At 39.5% G+C, this 19,277-nt stretch overlaps 1 protein-coding gene across 8 annotated transcripts; it reads right to left on the bottom strand.

Annotated features, from left to right (window-relative positions):
- LOC102224832 (poly(rC)-binding protein 3-like) lies at positions 1-19,039 on the bottom strand. Of its 8 annotated transcripts, none has more exons than XM_023329869.1 (13): positions 18,988-19,039; positions 10,110-10,263; positions 9,993-10,016; positions 9,874-9,906; positions 9,670-9,786; positions 8,823-8,954; positions 8,464-8,592; positions 6,847-6,990; positions 4,876-4,917; positions 3,494-3,572; positions 2,929-2,987; positions 1,532-1,701; positions 1-1,438 (listed from the first exon to the last, which is right to left on the bottom strand). In XM_023329869.1, the coding sequence occupies exons 2-13, from the start codon at positions 10,182-10,184 to the stop codon at positions 1,384-1,386; spliced, it is 1,059 nt and encodes a 352-aa protein (XP_023185637.1). In that variant the 5' UTR covers positions 10,185-10,263; positions 18,988-19,039; the 3' UTR covers positions 1-1,383. The 8 variants fall into 8 exon arrangements, with proteins under 8 accessions (XP_023185637.1, XP_023185638.1, XP_014325556.1 ...); XM_023329870.1 differs by having other exon boundaries at positions 3,494-3,569; XM_014470070.2 differs by having other exon boundaries at positions 10,110-10,260; positions 18,988-19,037.
- Positions 19,040-19,277: the final 238 nt, after the last annotated feature.

The raw sequence follows: 19,277 nt of genomic DNA, 5'->3' as shown, positions 1-19,277 counted from the left end.
AAAGCAGAAATTGTCATCCAACTTGTCCTTTACAAAAACAATTAAGTTGCTGACGTGGTTGTGACAATGAAAAGACATTCAAAACTAAAGCGTCAAATCAACTGCGTGACGATGACAAAACATAACAAGATGAACAATCATGAAAAAGAGACTGAGTGGTCACGTCCGCCCAGGCCCTGCGGGTTCCCCCCAATGAACCCCTGAACATTCCTTGGCCCCAAAAGTACCATGTGTCCACCCATTTAAGCCTCTTCGAAGTTGGCCGAAAAACCCTAAACGTTTGGACAGCACCTGACTTTGAAGTCCAACTAATCCTCCCACACCAGAGGCAGTCCAGAGTAAAGTGTTGAGTAGTCTATTGCATGAGCGCCGCGTAGTCGACTAATGTGACAAGTCACAATAGTCCTTGTACAAACAAAAAAAACATAATAAGTTAGTAAACAATCATTACAATTTTTCGTCAGTGTCTTACGTCACTGATTTTCACTAATTCTCATCCATGCATCTACAGTATATAGCTACGATTAATCGGAGGCGATGTTGGAAAGTCTTTCTGTCTGGGCGGGGAGTAGGACTGGACGTGAACGGTCAAAAATGCTGCAAAGGTTTATGGAAAAGAAATAGGGTCACAAAGATATGACAGCAACATCTCATGAAGCACAAACACGGAGCAGGTTTTCTTTTTCTACTCAAATACGCAACGACACAATACTGAACACATGCAGTATAATTAATATTGTAAATAGAGGAAATTAACATGAGAAGGGAGGCTGGAGGAGTGATACCATTGGCTTCAAAGGGTCATGTGATGCAGCAAAGAGTCTTGGGCAGAGATTCGACAAGGAACAATCCCATTTTTTATTATTTTTTTTTTACTTTTGAAACTATGTAATTAAACTTGAGTCATTTGGCTACATCCCACCACACACTCTGCCGATAGCATCACTGAGCAGCTGTTTAGTAATATACAGATACCTACGTTCTACAAAAATCTTCAGTCGTTTGCTAATACTTTTTAAATGTTGTTCTATGACGCAGCAATGAAAGATATTTATAAAAGCAATAGACGAAAAGAGAACCAAGAAAAATGAAGACAGATTGTTCTAATAAACATTCAACATGCTTTAACAGTTCTCTAAAAAAAACTAATCAACAGTTTCTTGTATGTCTTTTTTTTTTTTTTTTTTTTTTTTAAATCTTTGATTTAATTTGGCTTTCTGAAATATAAGCGGCCACCAAAACCTCTCTGATCTAGGGTAAACCAGAGCAGTGAGGCGGTCAGGGATTTCGGAGAGCCAGAGCCAGAGTCCGAGGGGCTTCATCAGGGTTGTCTGCGGTAGTCGGTCAATGGAAAGGGCCAAACGGAGGAGCCAGTCAGGGATCTCAGGATGTGGTCATGGATGATGGGTCATTCCACATGGCAGCCACGTCTCTGAACCTACAGGTTGATACATGTTAGATTTTTGTTGTTTTTGTCCCCCTTCAGAAATAAAACAATAAAGTAGAATCTTCTAATACTGAGCTCTCTGACCTTGCATTAATGAGATACTGAGCCAGGCTGATGTTGGCGGGGGTCCCTGTGATGGTGATCTGGCGCTCCGATGACCCTTCCATGGCATTAGCAATTTTGATTTGCGCCCCAGACATCTGACGGATCTCGTTGATTTTGGTTCCCTGGCGTCCGATTATGCAGCCTATTAGCTGGGAAGAAAATGGGGCAGGAATTAGGATGGCTAGAGCTTTGTAAGCCCTAACACCTTCTACATGAGTACAACAATTGGCTTCTGTAACAATACTATCTTTTAAAACAGAAGTGTCCAAACATTTTGTCATTGGGACAAAATTTTCTGTATGAAAGTGCTCAAGAAACAAACAAATAATATATATATATATATATATATATATATATATATATATATATATATATAATTTTTTTTTTACAAAAAATACTTTTTTAAGCACCTAATATCTTAAAGTTGACAGATTTTGTTTTCTCTGAAATGCGTAATATTAAAATGTTTTTTTTTTTCTTGCATGTTTGCCTTACAAAAAGGCTTCTAATGTTCAAATTCCTGCCGTCGTATAAAACCACTCCCGGGCCACACTTTGGACACCTGTATTTTCAAACCCCCAATTGACGAAACAATCAGAAACCCTCATTTTATATCTCTTATAATTGGGAAAAAATTACGCTAGCTGCATTTTATACACTGTATATACATTGTATTATAAATGTTTCTGCAAAATGTTTGTGATATTCTGCTAATGTTGAAAAAAAAAACACAATTTCGTAATGGCAGTGTTTCCATTACATAAGAAGTGCAATTAAAATCACATGGTTGTTCATGTGATAAGTCATGAAAACGTATGACGGCAATGGATGAAAACATGAGATATATTCATGTTTCAGCCATGGCACTATCCCTCATCCTTAGGCATCAGAAGAGGCGTCGGTGTGTTAATAAGGTGTTGGAGTGACAACTTTCTTACTATTGGAAGCGGCTACGTGTATTCTGGGTGTTTTGGGGAAATTGTAGTGTCCAATTTTACAGAACAGCTATGAATTCACCGGTTGTGAATGAGAAACTCAACCTTTGATGAAATGTGTGATGCTGTTACACCTCTGGTGGAGCTAGCTGTGCATTGATCAAGGAGACTAGTGTCTACAATTAAGGATATTTCTGCTGTATGCAAACCGGCATGATGTGACAAATTTGTCTCTATTGCAGTTTTGCTAAATACACCAATTTCGATACGAATGGAAAACCACTTCATGATATCGCGAAAATGATTCATCGGAAAACGAGTCATCTGGCATGTTTCTTCTAAGTGAATTTATTTTCATAACTCCGATTTTATGGTCAATGGAAACACAGCTATTGAAATGGACTGATGCAAATTTGCACACTAACATAAATCTATACTCACATCATTGGGAATGGTGAGTTCATGAGTACTGGCCTGGTTACTGGCATCCAGACCTGCTGCTGAACACAGGAAGCAGACAAAGAAACGGAGGAAAGCAAAAGGACAGAAAACAGTTTGGCATGTTGAGGGAACAAGTCGTGAACTCTCTTTACAGACTACTAGCAGTAACTGAATCACACAAGCGTGGCTCAGGCCTAAGCAAAGCCCACATACGTCATTGCCTGAGGACCTTGAGTACAGTTAACTCAAAACAAGAATCTATTTTAGTTTGTATTATTCCAAAAGAATTACTAAGGGAAAACCAGACATCAAAAGAAACCTCAACATCAACAAGAGCAGACCACCAGCAGGCCATGTCAATTGCAGTGCACCACAAAGACCAATAGGAAAAAAACGACAAGAAGAACAAGAATGAAGAATAAAGAGATAGGACAGATCCAGCCAAAGAAGAGAGAGTGAGTGAGAGAGAGAAAAAAAAAGGAGGAAGAGAAAGTGTTTTTCCCTACAGGTAAAAACGAGAGAAGGATTTTCGGTAAAGAGGGTCATTGTGTAGGTGGGTACGTACCGGGGAAGGCAGGGGTGGTCTGTCCGAGGGGGGTAAAGGGGGTTTGCTGCATAGCCAACTGGTGGAGCTTGCTCAACTGCTGAGGGGGGGAGGAGGAGGACAGCAGAGCTATGAGGTCATCATTAAAAACCCACTCCGGCTCGCACACAAACACACACAGACAGACATAGAGAGTTATATAGAGGTCTGCTGGAAATGGCACAAAAGTAAAGAAAGGAGCTGAGGAGAAGTAGAGAGGCAAAGAACAAAAATCAAAAGAGAAGGAGAGCAAAAAAAAATTGGAGAGAAGGAGCATTGGACTTGGCCTGATTGGAGTATCCTCGGTTGTGTGAATTGGTAGGACATTTAGTTGTTTTCTCCAGAATAGTACCACACAAGTTACCAACCTGTTGCAGGAGCTCTGTTGTATTCCTAGCAATGTATTCTTTTTAAAGCTTTTCTTATTTGTTTTCAATTTGGAAACATTTTTCATTCTGTGTTTGGGTGCTGTGCAGCTTCAAATACGTTTCCTTTTTGATGCACAGCATCCAAAACAAAGGGGTAGGATCAAGGTTTCAATAACTCAAACAAAGGGAGATAAAATTATATATATGTGTCAAGGGTGCATACACATCCTGTGCAAGACCTGCTTTAGGCAAAGCGTAGTGTTTCTCTGCTATTTGTGTCAGCCCATTGTTGAAGGTTACAGCAGTGTTTCTCACTTCCGATGTGTTCAAGACAGCATAATTTAGATTTTATGGAAAATGAGGTTAATGGAAGTGTGGATAAAATAACGGCGTATTAGAGCCATTGTAGGTAGATGTAGAAAGGAGTACATTTCTACCAAAAAAATCAGACATTTTTAGATTAATCTTAGAAACGTTTTATTTGAAAAGAAATTTTGAATTTTTTGAGTTTGAAAAGTCCAAAATGTATTGAAAAAACAAACAAAAATATAATAGCTCTTTGAACATATTTATATGCTGAAAGATGTAACTATATTTAGTTTCACTTTGGAATATTTATAATATTATAGGTGGCATGTATGTAGTTATTGTTTAGAAACAGGTTGTTTTTTTGTATAATCCTTGATAGAAGTGTCTACATTTTTCTAAATAAACAGAAATAGATGTATATACATATAATCAGGACTGCTTTTGATTTTGATGCTGATTACTTAACATTCTCATAACCACGGGTAAATTATCAAAGTTTCCCTTCAGGCCAAGCCTCATGAGATTTGAAGCAAAAGAGAAGGCAGGTAGCCAAGGAGCTATAAAGTCAGAAGAGAGGAAATGCACATCCATAAGAAAAGTATTAATATTATTAATTAATATTAATAAGGTGGATAGAAAGATTGACGGAGAGTGCAGTGTTGGCTGCCTCGTGTGGTTAGCACTCACATCTGGATGAGGGATGGCGTACTGTCCTTGAATGGTGTAAGCCTGTGAACACGAAGAAAAGAGCCGGTCGTTATCACTTTACTTTGACTGACCAGACACAAAAACACATTGAATTGCAAAGAGTACAAATGAACCGAAAAGCTGAAATCGATTTATATTGGTAGCCGTATGACCTAAAGTCATGCACTCTAGACTCAAATCAGTCCTGCTTCTATACATCAGTCAGATCCAGTTGAACTCAAATCAATAAGGAACGACTCAGACAGGAGGGTGGTGACTGGGAGAGTGTGGAGAAAACCAGAGAAGGAACCCTGACAGGAGCGGGGTGATTGGTCCTGTTGGTTGTGTTGCGCTTTTAAGGCCGCAGAGGTCAGAAGTGAGCTAAATTAGATTTTAAAATGTAAAGGACTCAACCGCACATACGGAAAAACTGATTTTAGAGAAAAAACGGTTCAATCTTGACCTGAAAATTGATTATTTATGTCATCAATAAATCATCAATTATTGATGATTTATCAATAGGCTTATTTACGTGATTTCTTGACTGAGATCTGACAGTTACTTGGCCAGAATGTGACTTGTGAAAGTAAACTTATCTCTCCAAGAAGTGATTTCTTTATTTTTTAGAGAATCAAATAAGAGTTGAGAAAATTAAAGTTACAGACTTCGAAGATGTAATAACTATTTGGCTTTTCTTTGACTGGTTATTTACATGAGGAACATTGGACATTCTAAGTCAGGGTTACTGAAACCTACATTCAGTCGGGTATTATATTGAATACAGTTTTAAGTCAAACTGTCCAGTTAGCCTCGTCTTTATTGTTCCTCATCAGATTCAAAGATAATTTTTATTTAACTTTTTTGGATGTATTTATGTATGTATTTGCTTTGTGAATCTAGTGCAGAAATAAACAGTATGAAAAATGCAGTGTTCCCCCAGTGTATTATAAGCCTGGTGGGCTTCCAGGCACTACTTGCCCCCCTATCAGGCTAAGTATTATTTGCTTAGTTATTTTAAATGTTTTTTTTTTTGTTTGTTGTTTTTTTTACATACACCAGTAACTGATAGCACAGACGGGTTAAGCTAGGAGTACAGGTTGGCACACTGTACTCGGTACTAATTGCCGAGTACAGTGCGGAGAGAATACTGCACCAACATACAAGTCAAATATCAAAGCCTTATGGCAAGCTGCTAATACCAATAATAAGATGTATATTAATGCCTCATTCTAAACCTTAAATAGTAGGATTCACAGTTTCTTCGGTGCTAATGCGTTGAGACTCATATACCGTATATATCATATACTGTATACATACATATATACCGTACGATTGCGTAAACAAACATGGTGGTACAAATAACATACAAATACATATTTTATCATCATCTTATTAGTGATTGGCCACTAGATTTTAGGGTATTTTGCCCTATCTGTACACTGCAAGGGCAGACACAACCCAAAAATACCTGATCTTTTGAAAATCGTTGAAGATCCTGTCCTGGTCACACCATGTTTAACAGTAAAGTTTGGTATGACATGCAACTCATTCTACTAGTCCAATGTTATGTTTTCTTTTCTGTTGATGCTTTATTTTCAAAGTTTCTTGTCAAATCTTAACATTTATTAGTACAAACGCACAGTGGGGCAACTGGTAGCACGCCTACCATCGGGTTTGGTTCTCTGAGGGAAATCCTGAAAACGGTTGCAAAAAATATGTTTCATAAATCCATTAATCATCCCCACTAACCAAACCCAATCCGAACCCACTGTCTTCTTTTTAATCGGGAAGAAATAAGAAGCGTTGTCATTTGCTGGCGATATTTATCTCAGTTCTGATTCAAGCGGCTCAGGCTGGTGGGTGACAGTAAACAGCGGTGGTGGTTTCATGCTAGTCGGGGGCGGGGGGCTCAGGGAAACAGGGGAGTGAGGGTCTGGAGGAAGAGTGAGTAAAACCTGGTGCGACACTAACAGGCAGTGGCTGGTGCTGCAGTAAGAGGCTGAGGTTGGCTGTGGACGCCCCCAGTGGGTCTGCTCTTACCTGGCCACCTGAAAAAATGACAGGGGTGGAGGCAGGCTTTGGGCGGTAGGGGATGGTGGCACCTTTCGGTGGGGACTGAGGAGAGCAAAGGAGGAGAGAGTGGGGGGACGGGAGGTAGGAAGGGAGGAGATGTGGAGAAAGTGTTAGAGCAGAAGAGAAGAGAGACAGAAGTTGCATAAAGTGAGACCAGAAGGGGACGGTGCCGTTGGGGGAAGACAACCTGTGACACACAAAAGTGCTCTTCACTGTGTGTTCATGCTGACATAAAATGTCCAAACTGTGGATCAGTGCACAACTAGACCTGGATTTACCTGGAAAAACCACTTTCAACTGGATAATGACGACTCAACATACTTGCACTTTAAATATATTTCTCGGTCCGTATTCTGGAGACTTACAGTCATGTCACAAAAGTCCTAGCATCCATGGCTGGTGCCATCATGAAGGCCCAATGGAGAACTGGCTGTGCAGATAGTTAAAATTAATGTTGCAAGAAGAAGATCCGACATAGAACTCTGACATGTGAGAACAGTGATGAAGAATAAATAGGACTGGGTAGAATGTTCTGTTTTGGTTCAGAGTGCCTCAATGCATACTGAGAAGGAAAAATACGAAGGTGCTCTCTTGTCAAATCCGTCACCTGAGAAAGTTGCTATATAACATAAGAATATCAACATTTGGAATACAGTCTACATCAGTAATTTAAGTTGACCAAAAAGGGACATTAGAGATGCATTAATCTGATATCCATATCTGTATCGGTTGTGATTTAGAAGAAAATTCTAGACCAGTGACAACTTGCCCGATCCGTAAGGGCAGATCTATTCAGTCTAATTCTACGCTTTGTGCTCTGAGCAACGTCATGCTTTAATATTGATTTTAAGTTATATTTAGAAGTCCTAATTACACTTTATTAACCATGTGGAAGAAGGTTTGTTGCTCTTTACATGTTGGAAAAGGTAGTCAAATTATTGTTATTGTCAGTTTTTTTATTATTTATTTGACATTGGTTGTTGTGACTGAACAACAGTCACAAAGTTGTTTTTACATACTTGTGGCAATATTGGTGTATTTAAGTGTGCTGTACTGGTGCACAATTACCAAATGAATTTGTAATTCAGTACATTTATGTCTTGAAAAAGAAACATTTTAAGTCAGCACTGTTTATCTGTATCTGGTCGGAATCGGCCGATACTAAACCTCAGATATCGATATCGGTATCGAAAGTGAAAAAAGTTGAATCGGTGCAACTCTTTTAGAAATACAGAGATTTATTTTAATGCACTAATTTAATTTAGATATAGAAACTAATTTATTTTATACATAGAAATGTTACAGTAACATTTCATTACCGGTCTGGAGGAGAACAGCCTTCATCCCTATTTGCTCTGGCCACTCTCATTGGCCAGTAGGGAGTTCTACAGACATTGAACTTTTTGATGCTACAGATTTCTAGCTGAAAAGCCAATGTCATGCTTTTTCCATGTTGGGTTTTGTGAGTGAAGACTTTAAGTGTGTGTGTCCCTCCCTTTCCCTTCCCCACTATACCTCCAGCATCACTACACATATCTGTTTGACACACTGGATGATGGCTTCCGGCGCCCCGGAGATGGTCACCGCTCTCTCTGTGGAGTTGGGCAGCATGTCGCCTGCCACCTGGACCTGAGCTCCCGTCGACTGGTGCAAACATAAAACCAGAACGTGACCTTTTAGTCGTCTTTAAATATATTCACAGGGAGAGAGTTATGGCAGAAGAGGTTTCACAATCACGCTTTTGGGATTATGCAGAGGAAAGAGGTTAAAAGGGAATTATTTGATTTCCATTAATCCTGGATTTGGAGAACATATATGGAAATCTTTTCATTATTGCATATGGATATGATGTAGGTAACAAAAGTTCTGCTTGCCTCTCTCATTTCTTTGATTTTGGAACCGCCTTTGCCGATCAGGGAGCCGCACTGGCTGGCAGGAACGACGAGCCTCAGGGTTACTGGAGGCTTACTGGTGGCCGGACTGTTACTCATGGAGTTGATTATGTCCTGAACAGGAAGCGAGGACACGCCATGTTTTATTAAAACGTTCTTCTCTTTTTCACATATAATGCATATTTAGCAATATAAGACATAAACTTTAAACTTTTGCAACTTTTACAAATTGAAATCACAGGTGCATTTGATTGTGCATTCATGTAGTTTATGGAAACGCAGCTGGTGCCCATTTGGAAGGCCAACATATGCAGAAGTTTTAACTTCCTGGCATAAATATTCCCAAATGATGTAATTACTTGATAATCCCATCTACTGCTACCCAAATCTGACTAATTAACTGGTTCAAAGTAACAGTTCAGTTCAGAAATCTCCTCTTGTTTGTCTTTGTCTGCAGAAACTATTTCCTGCAAAGATTAAGCGATCTGTTGGCAGGTCGGTCCATCTGCAGCGTAAACAGTCTTGGATGGCGATTGAACAGCCAAATGAAAACACGGTACTGGCCCACTTTCAGAGGGTGCTGCAAGGTGAGATCAGCACATTTCTGTCCTACATAAGGCAACCAAGCCTGCTTTGCATTCTGGGTGGCAATAAGCCAGCAAAGGCGCTCAAACAAAGATCGAGCTTTTTTTTTTTTGATAGCTTTACATGCATATTTACAGTAACATAAAGCATAATCGGTGCATCCTATTGCAAATCAGACTTTGTGTCGCTGGTCAATAATTATGGCCATAACAGATCTAATTACGAATCCAACTGAAAGCTTTACCTCCTCAAACTTGTAGGCAATCATGGCGAATGCCTTGAAAATGGCGTCTGTCGGCCCGGTGATGGTCACTATCCGCTCTGGACAGTTCCCTTCTGAGATGTTGATGCGGGCGCCACTCTGTACAAAAAAGGAAAGCTGAAAATGTGCAGTGCCATCTTAATAATATACCAATAGACTGATGGACGCAATGAGAAAAAGTCTTACGTCTTCGCGCATTTTCTTCACGGTCTCTCCTTTCTGAGAAGCAGATTAAACAGCAGTTAGATGTTTGCAGTGAGACAACATCCCACTTGGAAAGATCTAGTTGTGCTTGTGATAAATACCTTTCCTATGATGCTTCCCACCTCCTGCAGGAGAAGAAGGACAAGCAGGTTTAATCCCAACTAGCTGCTAAAGGTCTACCTTGAAGACAGAGAATTTGCAGGAATGGCCGTTCGTACCTTTCCGTGCATCAGCAGCCTGATGGTGAGGGTCACGTTTAGGCCACCTTCTGACTGAACCTTGATGGGCTCCATGTCGGGGAAGTTGGAAGTGAAAGGAAGGGGTGTGGTCTCGTGAGAGAGGAGGTGGTGGAGTCGGTTGACCGGTCAGCTGCTGGGCGGGGAAAAAGGAAAGAGAGATCTAAGGTGGTTGAAGACTGTGTCATTTTGCCAAACACTGGAATGAAAATTTGTACCAACTGGGGAGCTTTTCTTCGGATTACCAGGAGCACCAGTATAGATTTGTCAAATAATAACAGACAAAGGTAAATACGGAAAGCAGCTTTCAATTGATGATCTCCCTTTTTAAGGAAAAGAAGCTATTCAAACCAACCCACTGTGGCAGGCAGAGTAGTTGTCCCCTAAACCCAATAACTGGTTGTGCCATTCTTGGTGGCGAAAACTGACATATTTGGTAATAAATCTTTTACGTCACTGTGGACCTAAAATATCCAACACGACCTGAGCCCATTCATATTGTGTTCGAGCCCAATCCAAACCGAATAATTAACTCTAATTAGGGATCCGAGCCCATCATTTTAAACTGCTACCAATTTAACCATGCCACAGTTCTAAGAGGGGGTCCAGTGGCTTCAGGAACTGCTGGTCTGACGGCTCTTCCCCATCAATTTACCCGTTGTCTGACTGTGACATCTTTTTTCTCTTACTGAACTTCATTCTAAGACTGCGAGAGGTCCAGACCTCCGACTGCTAACTCTGCTGGGTTAGTAGTGTCGCCCAAGGCTATAATTTTGATCTGACCTGGTCTGAATTTCAGGTCGGGCTTCGGCTATAGATCTAAACATCTCTGTGGAGGGATGTTGGGCCACTCTTCTTTGGAATATTATTTTGATCCAGCATCCTGAAAACCGTGTCAATCGGATTTAAATCCAGAATTTGACTGGGCTACTCCAAAACTTGTATTTAGTTTTTTGAGCCATTCGGAGATGGACTGGCCAGTGTGCTTTGGCTCCTAGTCCCGATGCTCGAACTTACGCTCTTGAACTGATGACCAGACATTCTGCTTGAGGATTTTTTCTCTGGACAGCAGATGAGGTGTGATCAATTAGGTCAACACCAATCTTAGCAAAGGCAGTGAGGCCTGCCTGGCTATGGATATTGTTAGGAGTTCTTTTGTGATCTCCTGGATGTTGTCAATGTGCGATTGGAGTTATTTTGGTTGAACACAATCCTATGTTTTCTATGTTTGTGGATAATGGATTTCTAAAGCTTCACAAATGGCTTTGTAATACTTCCCCTCCCGATGTAAATGACTTTGCTTCCTCATCCGTTGTTTAATTTCTTTATATCAGGGCATGATGTAAAGAAGTCAAACCCTCCATGTCGTCAGGTTTTTTTGGTTATAAGGTGGGTGTGGCTAGTGACGCTGAAACAACAAAAAAAATGTTTAAGAATGGGGGCTACCCCTTTTCCAGCTTAGTTGTGATACATTCATTTTGCTTTTACTCAAATAATCTTTTTCTGATTTTGACATTTGATTGATGACCAAAAAGCAAAACCCTTTTTTTTTTGTTTTACTGCACTAGTTTAATTTGTGTTTTGGCGCAATCAAATGTAAGACAACATCATCAACTCAAGGTGTGAGGCTTGAATTTTACACTTGCTACTGTTACATTACTTTTTTCCCCCCTTGCCTAGGAATGTGTGCTGCTGTTTGTTATAAGACTTATTCAAGATGATTACAAACAATATAGTATAACAATGAAAATCATATTTTTATCAAATCTGGATTATCTCTAATTTTGTCTGACATCTGATGTCATAACTCAAGACTTTAGGATTCACAATTATCAGAGCAAACACAAGAGGGCGCCTCAGCCCACAACCTGACTCTAAAAAGAATGGATGTGAATGTTCACATGAGGTCTGCTGCGGAGTTTTTAATCTGCAGACGGATTCTCTGACAGAATTCCCAAACACCACAGCACGGCTCGGCTTTTGTTTAATCAGGATGACGTTCCTCCAAACATTAGGAGAGAGAGTCATGGGTAAGCCAATGGCTTCAAATCCAGAAGTTTTTATTTTTGGTTTTTTTACTAAAGAAAAAAACAAGCAAACAAAAAATAAAATGATGATTTGTGTTAAAACACGAATTTGCCATCTGCTGCTTTATTAGATCCTTGGTTTCAGAGCGAGCGGAAAAGCTCCTGCAGCGGCTGACCTTGACCGAACAGACAAAGTCGCTGTCAATCCCAGGCTCTGTTGCCATGTGGAAACTGAAATAAATCCATTTCTCCCTCGTGTGTGGCTAAGACCTCTTCCATGACGACGCGTGAAGCTGGGAGCTGATAAAAACACACTCGCGTCATAAAAAATATTTACGTTTTTATCATTCAGACACAGCAGGATTAACTGTTCATTTCAGTGTCGTCCAGAAGAAACGGAGTGAAAAGAGTGAGCCTCTTTATGCCTTTTTTAGAACGTTGTAATCTCTCAGAGGAACTTATTTTTATATATTTTTGAATAATGACAAACGTTTATTACTTCTATGTTTATTTCCTATCTTTGACAGTTCTGCACTTTTCTATGGAGTGTGATGAGTGCCAAAGTCCAATAAATAAATAACTTGAGAAATAATTATGTAAATCTGTAATTAATTGTTTTATATGTCATAAATCACAGAAATCATTTATTAAATATAGAATTGTATGTATGTGCCGCCATAAAACATATAGATTTTATTTTAAAAACATATTGATTTTATTTTAAGAACTAGATATAATCATTTCATGATTTGAATAAAAGATTGTATGTTCCTGTGCTGAAGCACATCATGAATTAATTTAAACTGTCAACTTCACCCATGGGGTGGACGGGATTAGGGCAGCTGCTATAGAGACATTGACGCCTGATTGGCTGTTTCAAACGGGAAGTCTTCCAAGTTTCCTATCAATATCTTCCCTGGAAAGCGCAGGAATAGCTTTGATAACATAATTAAATAGGTGTGTTTTATTTACCACAAAATCTGGGTGAGCAACTCCAGCCTCCAGATCTCTTAATTTTTTGTGAAATATCTCTAACAAGTTCACGAGAGAGCGCTAGCTGTGTTAGCTAGCGGGCGGGGCTAATGTTGATGCTGTCTGAAGTCTATGACAGCTTCCTCCAGGCTGAACGACGATAATTACGGGACAAACTCCTGTCATCATCGCCCCCAAACTTAATTAAAAAAATGTCTGACTTATTTAAATCATTATTTTATAAGTTGTTTATTTTAATTTGGCATTCATTGCTCTTTACTTTTTGACCATTGTCACATATTTGTAGACACCTTTTCTACTTTGAAAATTTCATGTGTTTTCACTCTATTCCTTCCATCTCCATTTTAAGATGAATTTAAATAGATGTATTTTCTCATTGTATATTTTGTTGGTACCAGTTACCTATCAAGCACCTTTAATGTTTTAAGTTAGACGTCTTTTCTATGTCTTTCCGTCTTTTTCTTTTCAGACCCACTGTGACATAATTAGGTGTCTTCGTGTTTATTTGTCTTCACCGTGTGTAAAATATATTTTCCCATTTGAAATACTGCAGACAAACAAGTAGACACTTTTTCTTCATTGGTTTTTATGTTTCGGCTAAATTAAGACTTCACTTGTTCTTATAAAGATGTTTATTCTGAACTATACAAATATTGCTTTTCTTTGTACTTTTCTGTGGCCTTTACACATCAGTCATCTAAAAAAGTCTGATTAATTTATCAGCCATAAATACACACTTTGGACATCTCTGTGTGCATTTATTGACAACATTTGGATGTCACTGGACGTCATCATGTAGATTTCTTTCTGCCACAAAATGTCATCACTGTTTACGTCGACACACACCTACAGATGAACTTATTGTCCATCTGTCTAATACATATTTTCACTTTTTATGTTTCATTCACTTTATGTCGTCAGCGGCACATTTTCCTGTAGATTTTCCACAACGGAAAAATACTGTTTCACCTTTTACTTTTCGGGCCACTATCACAAGATTTCTTCAGTCGGTCGTCTTTTCAACCACATTTAGGGATTGTAAAGAAAAAATAAATAAAACATATTTATTTTAAACCACAATTAGACTTTATGGACATCATTTCATTTTAATTATAAAGAAAATGACTATTTACACATCACCAGATGTCTTTTGACTATATTTGCACACCAATAGAAAGTGTTTGAAAAACTAAAACAAAAAGATGCGACTGAAATTCATAAACGAACAGGCGGACTTCCTATCATTTTCAAACATATATTACACAAAGGAAAAATAAAAATCTCTTGTCCGATAAATGAAAGAAGGAACAGAATTTGTTTTAGATTCAGTGCAGACAAAGTTTAACGTATATAACACGGTAAAATTAGTTTTTCATACGGGCTTCTATCTTACTAGCATCAACAACGTGAAAAGTGTGAAAATATTTCAGATGTTAAACTTCAACAGATCCAAACAAGCCTCTGATTTTGGTTTTCATATTAGCCTAATATGATCTCACCAGCATCAGTTCAGATTCCTCCATAACACACAGTGCTTATAGATTCCCTGTAATCCCTAACATGTATCGAAATGAATATATACTCTATATATATATATATATATATATATTTTTTTTTTTTTTTTTTTTGCAGCGCTCATCTGACTGTAAATGTATCCCAATCTGCGCCGGATGCCAGTTTTAGAGGTTCGGGAGATGAGCGGCAGGAATTCGGCCGCCAGCTGTCCCCTCCCAATCTCCCAGAGGAGACCAGATTATGTAAAAAGCCTTAATCCGGGTTTAAGACCCGAGCCAGCGGTGCAGGTCCTCTCCAGGGGCAGGCGGGAGGGATGGAGGGAGGAATAAAAAAGAAAAAAAAAGATTTATGCTGGGATTAAATCAGTGGTTTCATCTTGGAGGCAAGATGGCGCTTAAGGTGGAAATGTATTTCTAAAACCCTGACAGAGGAAAATGAAAAAAGTAAAAAAAATATCCAATTAAGACTCAAACTCAGCTGTTAATCTAGGTCAACCAAAAAAAAAAGTCGTGTCTCAGAGATGGTAGGAGCTGCATTTCCATAGTTTCATTCTGCTCATGCATCCTAAAAGAATGAGGTCAAGGGCCTGTGAATCACCGGCGCCAAAAACCTTGCAGCATTTTACCTCTTTTTTTTTTGGTCTTTTTTTTTATACTGCGTGGAGAAAAAAAAACAACAAAAAAATCATGAAACTAGATTTGACCGGGCTTCGCTGGGAAGTCGTTAAAAGTGAAAACGCAGACAGGGCCGTGGCGGGGAATTTTTCCTGACATCTGACAGGGAAAGTGGGTCATGCTCGGCGCTGCAGCGCTGCTAGCCTCCTCCTCCTCTTCCTCCTCTTCGATGGCGGCTATTGAATTAATCACGCTTTACGCTCGGCTGGGCAACGCGGCGCACAAAATGGCTCCCTCCTCCTCCGTCCTCCTCCGCCTCGGCCGCAGAAAAGACTCGAGCGTCGCTCTTGAAGAGCCCGAATCACTAAACTCCGCCGTCCCTTGACCTCTTTCCTCTTTAGTTGCTGCCAGCTGAGTGGAGTTGCTCAATGTATACAGAAATGTCAGCGTGTGAATGATGGAAAGTGGCTGCAAATGGTGGCGAGAACAAGGAAGGAGGATGTTTGTAGATCTCAAATGGACGAGAAACTTTACGCTGAACTTTTAAAGAAGAGTCTAGAAAGTGTGTGAATAGCGAAAGTGGCTCATGTTTTTCAAGTCGTTCTTTTGTTCAAATGCAATCACAATATATTTAAGATCTTGATTTCATATGGAACTCAGATTCTAGGCTCTTTTTGCAGTTTCTGTATGCAAATCAAAGATATTATCTCTAAAGTAATACCTGTTATTAGGCCTGTCACGATAAATTGTCCCAGAACTTAATGCGATAAACGATAATATTGTTGTTTTGAGACCATTTTTAAGTAATATTATAGTAATAATTCAAGAACACATTCTCAAGAATCCATAACCTTTAAATTCTAATGAACATTTAAACAGTGGAACTGGAAGAGATTTGAAATATCCAAAATAAATAAAGAAAACAACAGAAACAACAAATGAAATGAATTGTGAAATCTCTGTCAATGAAATTATCTTTAAAAAAAAGAAATAGTTGAGACCAAACAGACTGAAGACTTTTATCAATCAGTTTCTGGTAAAAAGAGACAAAATCGAGAAAAGCAATAAATCAAGCCAATGAAAATTATTGACTTTCTTTTAATTTATCATGTGATTAACTCATTTATTATTTAACATGACAGGAATACCTCTTACTGTTTAAAATGAGGATTAATGCATTCAGGAGATGCTGTTTTTCCGCATAAAGTCAGTCTTGGTGTTCTATTTCTACATATACAATGAAATCAAAGCAAATTCAAAATTTTGTTGGTTACTGCACATCTGTTCACTCGATTTGGAGGAAATATCAAACTATCATCCGGTAAATGGAGATACTGAGGTCAGTTAATAAGGCTGCAGGCTGGGAGAGAAACAGATGTAAAATCTAGTAAGGAACATTGATAAAATTGTTCACTCCAGATAAAAGCATCTTTCATATGGTTAGTCCTGAATAATATATTGCAAGTTTTGTTAACCCCAAACAATAGGCTTAAAACGTTTTCATCATTGAGGCAAGAGAAATCCTGAAATCTCAAGTTTTCAGGCTTTCGTACCTTAAAAATTTGCCTATTGGAGGTGTAAGGCATAATTTTTGTTGGTCTTTCAATCATGTGTGAGCCACAAGGTTGCATCGTTTTTCTAGAGACGCACCGATCTGATATTAATATGGGTATCGGTCCCGATGTCCTAGATATTCCCGAAATTCTAGACCGGGTATCGGTAACAATATGTCCGATCCATAAGGGTAGATCTATTCAGTCTAATTGTATGATTTGTGCTCTGAACGAAGTCGTGTCTTATTATTGGTTTTACATTATATTTAGAATTGCTAGCTTCACTTTCTGAACCATTTGACAAATTTGTTTCAGTTTTGACCAAGATAGTCAAACTATTGATTTTGTCAATTTTTAGTTTCTTTATCAATTATTTTACATTATACGTTGTACTGCCAATTGCACTGACTGAACAAATTAAAATTGTCTTTACATGTTTGTTGCTTGTTAATGCTATTGGTGTATTAAAGTGTACTGTACTGGTAAGGAGTTATTAGGTACATTTGTTATTCAGTACATTTATTTCTACTATTTAAAAATATACATTTTAAGTCAATTCATTTCTGTTTTTCTGTATCGGATCAGTATCGTTGGGCACTAAACCTCAGATATCTGGATGGGTATTGGAAGTGAGAAAAAGTGGATTGGTGCATCCCTACTTTATTCCTCCGAAAGAAATGCTTGAAATGGTAACAGATTTACATCCGCCGAATTAACACAAGCAAAGTTAGATGTCTGTGTCCATCATCATTTAACCGATTCTGGGATGTGTTTGTGCTCCAATTAGGGGTGAACAAAAGGGAAATTAGCGAGAATGTAGGGCAACAGAGGGGGACCGCAGAGGGTGACCTCTTTGAGCCATATGCTCTGTATCACAGGACAGTCTCACTTTGGAGAGGGGGGGTAATGTGAGAAAAACCTCTCAGAGTTCAAAGTTGGGAGCAGGAAGGAGATGAATAATTATTCTGCTGTCAGAGAAAGGAACTGATCAAGTAGATATGAGGAGTTGAGTTTGTCTTTGGTTTCCTGGTATATGAGCAGCTCTTGTCTCGTCTGGCTTTTGTTTTATGCGGCGCGGAGGGGGGGTCGGAGGCAGGGGGTCGTCCGCCCAGTCGGCCTTCCTATGCGCCGCTATGACAATCCTCTCAAGAGCTGTCAGTCCGCATCAGCAGACCAGCATCCTGACATCTCAACCTAAATCACAATCAAAGCTGCAACTACCTCAAACTGGAGGACGCACCCGACAACCAACACGGCCGCCGACCACAGAGAGGCTGCAGCGCTAGCTCACGCGCTTCTAACGTGCAGAGGAAAAGCCGATGGAACGAAGGCACACCATGTTGCGCCCCGAAGAGCAGCACTGAGTCGGCCATTTTAGATTTGCCACAGTTTGTAATGTGAGATCACTGGTTGTCATAAAGTCATGGCTTCCATACGCCAAGCTTCCCCCGAGCGCTGATGCGGAACGAGACAAGAATGTCCCCATTTCCTTTTCCTGCTACCCTTTCTCACATTTTAGCTTTGTCGCCTCACAGACGTTATATTTGATTTCAACAAGATAACACATGACATTTATCTTTTCGTATGACTACCCAACAATAAGACGAGCCGTGGCGCTAGCGTCCGCATGGAGGTAATCAGAATAACGACCTCGTCTATTTTGTGTCAGCGAATCCTTTCTACATCTAATGCAGCTAATTGCCAAACAATGAAATCGCTCGTGCTTTAAGCAAAAGACAATCAGTTAAACAATGACAACCGCAAGATGTCTGAAAGCAAAATCGATTGACTGCAAACCATCTTGGTTTTTCTTTAGGAAAAACCAAAATGATTCCCACCCAGCATGAATTCATCATGTTGGAGTTTGCCAATGAAAGCATTTAAAATCAATGGGTTTGAAAAAGAAGTCAGTGGGTAAGTTAGTAAGTCAATTAATTATTGATGGCTTCCCCACATCCTCACCAAGAATCTAGAAATTCAAGTTTTCCAGAGTTCAAAGCCTCTGCAACTCCGACAACCAAAGCAAGAACTTCAAACATTTCTCTCTAAATACTTTTAACAAGTATTGCATTTAAATGTTGGCTTTCCAACTAAAGCGTTGTTCTAAAACAACAACAAAAAAGAGGCCGTAATCAGGAGCATGAAAAAGAGAGTTTACCTTTTCGCGGTGCAGGATACAGTAGCTGACGACCACTATCGCCGTTGAAGGATTAAAAATCGCAAAGGGAAGATGATTTCTCCACCCCCGCCACCCCCACGCACCTCTCTCTTCCTTTGATTGGAAAAAACACTGCCACCCTATTGGCCCGTCCAGCCGGGGGGGGATGGAGGGGGAGGTCACGTGAGCGACCCAATCGACACGTGACGCTTCTCGAATTTATATGACGAAACCGACTTGCATACTCGTCGAGCGAGGTTCTTGTTGCGACCGTTTCCAGAGACCGTTTT

This window comes from Xiphophorus maculatus, chromosome 24 (assembly GCF_002775205.1).
Source record: "Xiphophorus maculatus strain JP 163 A chromosome 24, X_maculatus-5.0-male, whole genome shotgun sequence".
NCBI classification, from domain to species: Eukaryota; Metazoa; Chordata; class Actinopteri; order Cyprinodontiformes; family Poeciliidae; genus Xiphophorus; species Xiphophorus maculatus.
This window is presented reverse-complemented; position numbering and strand designations above follow the sequence as displayed.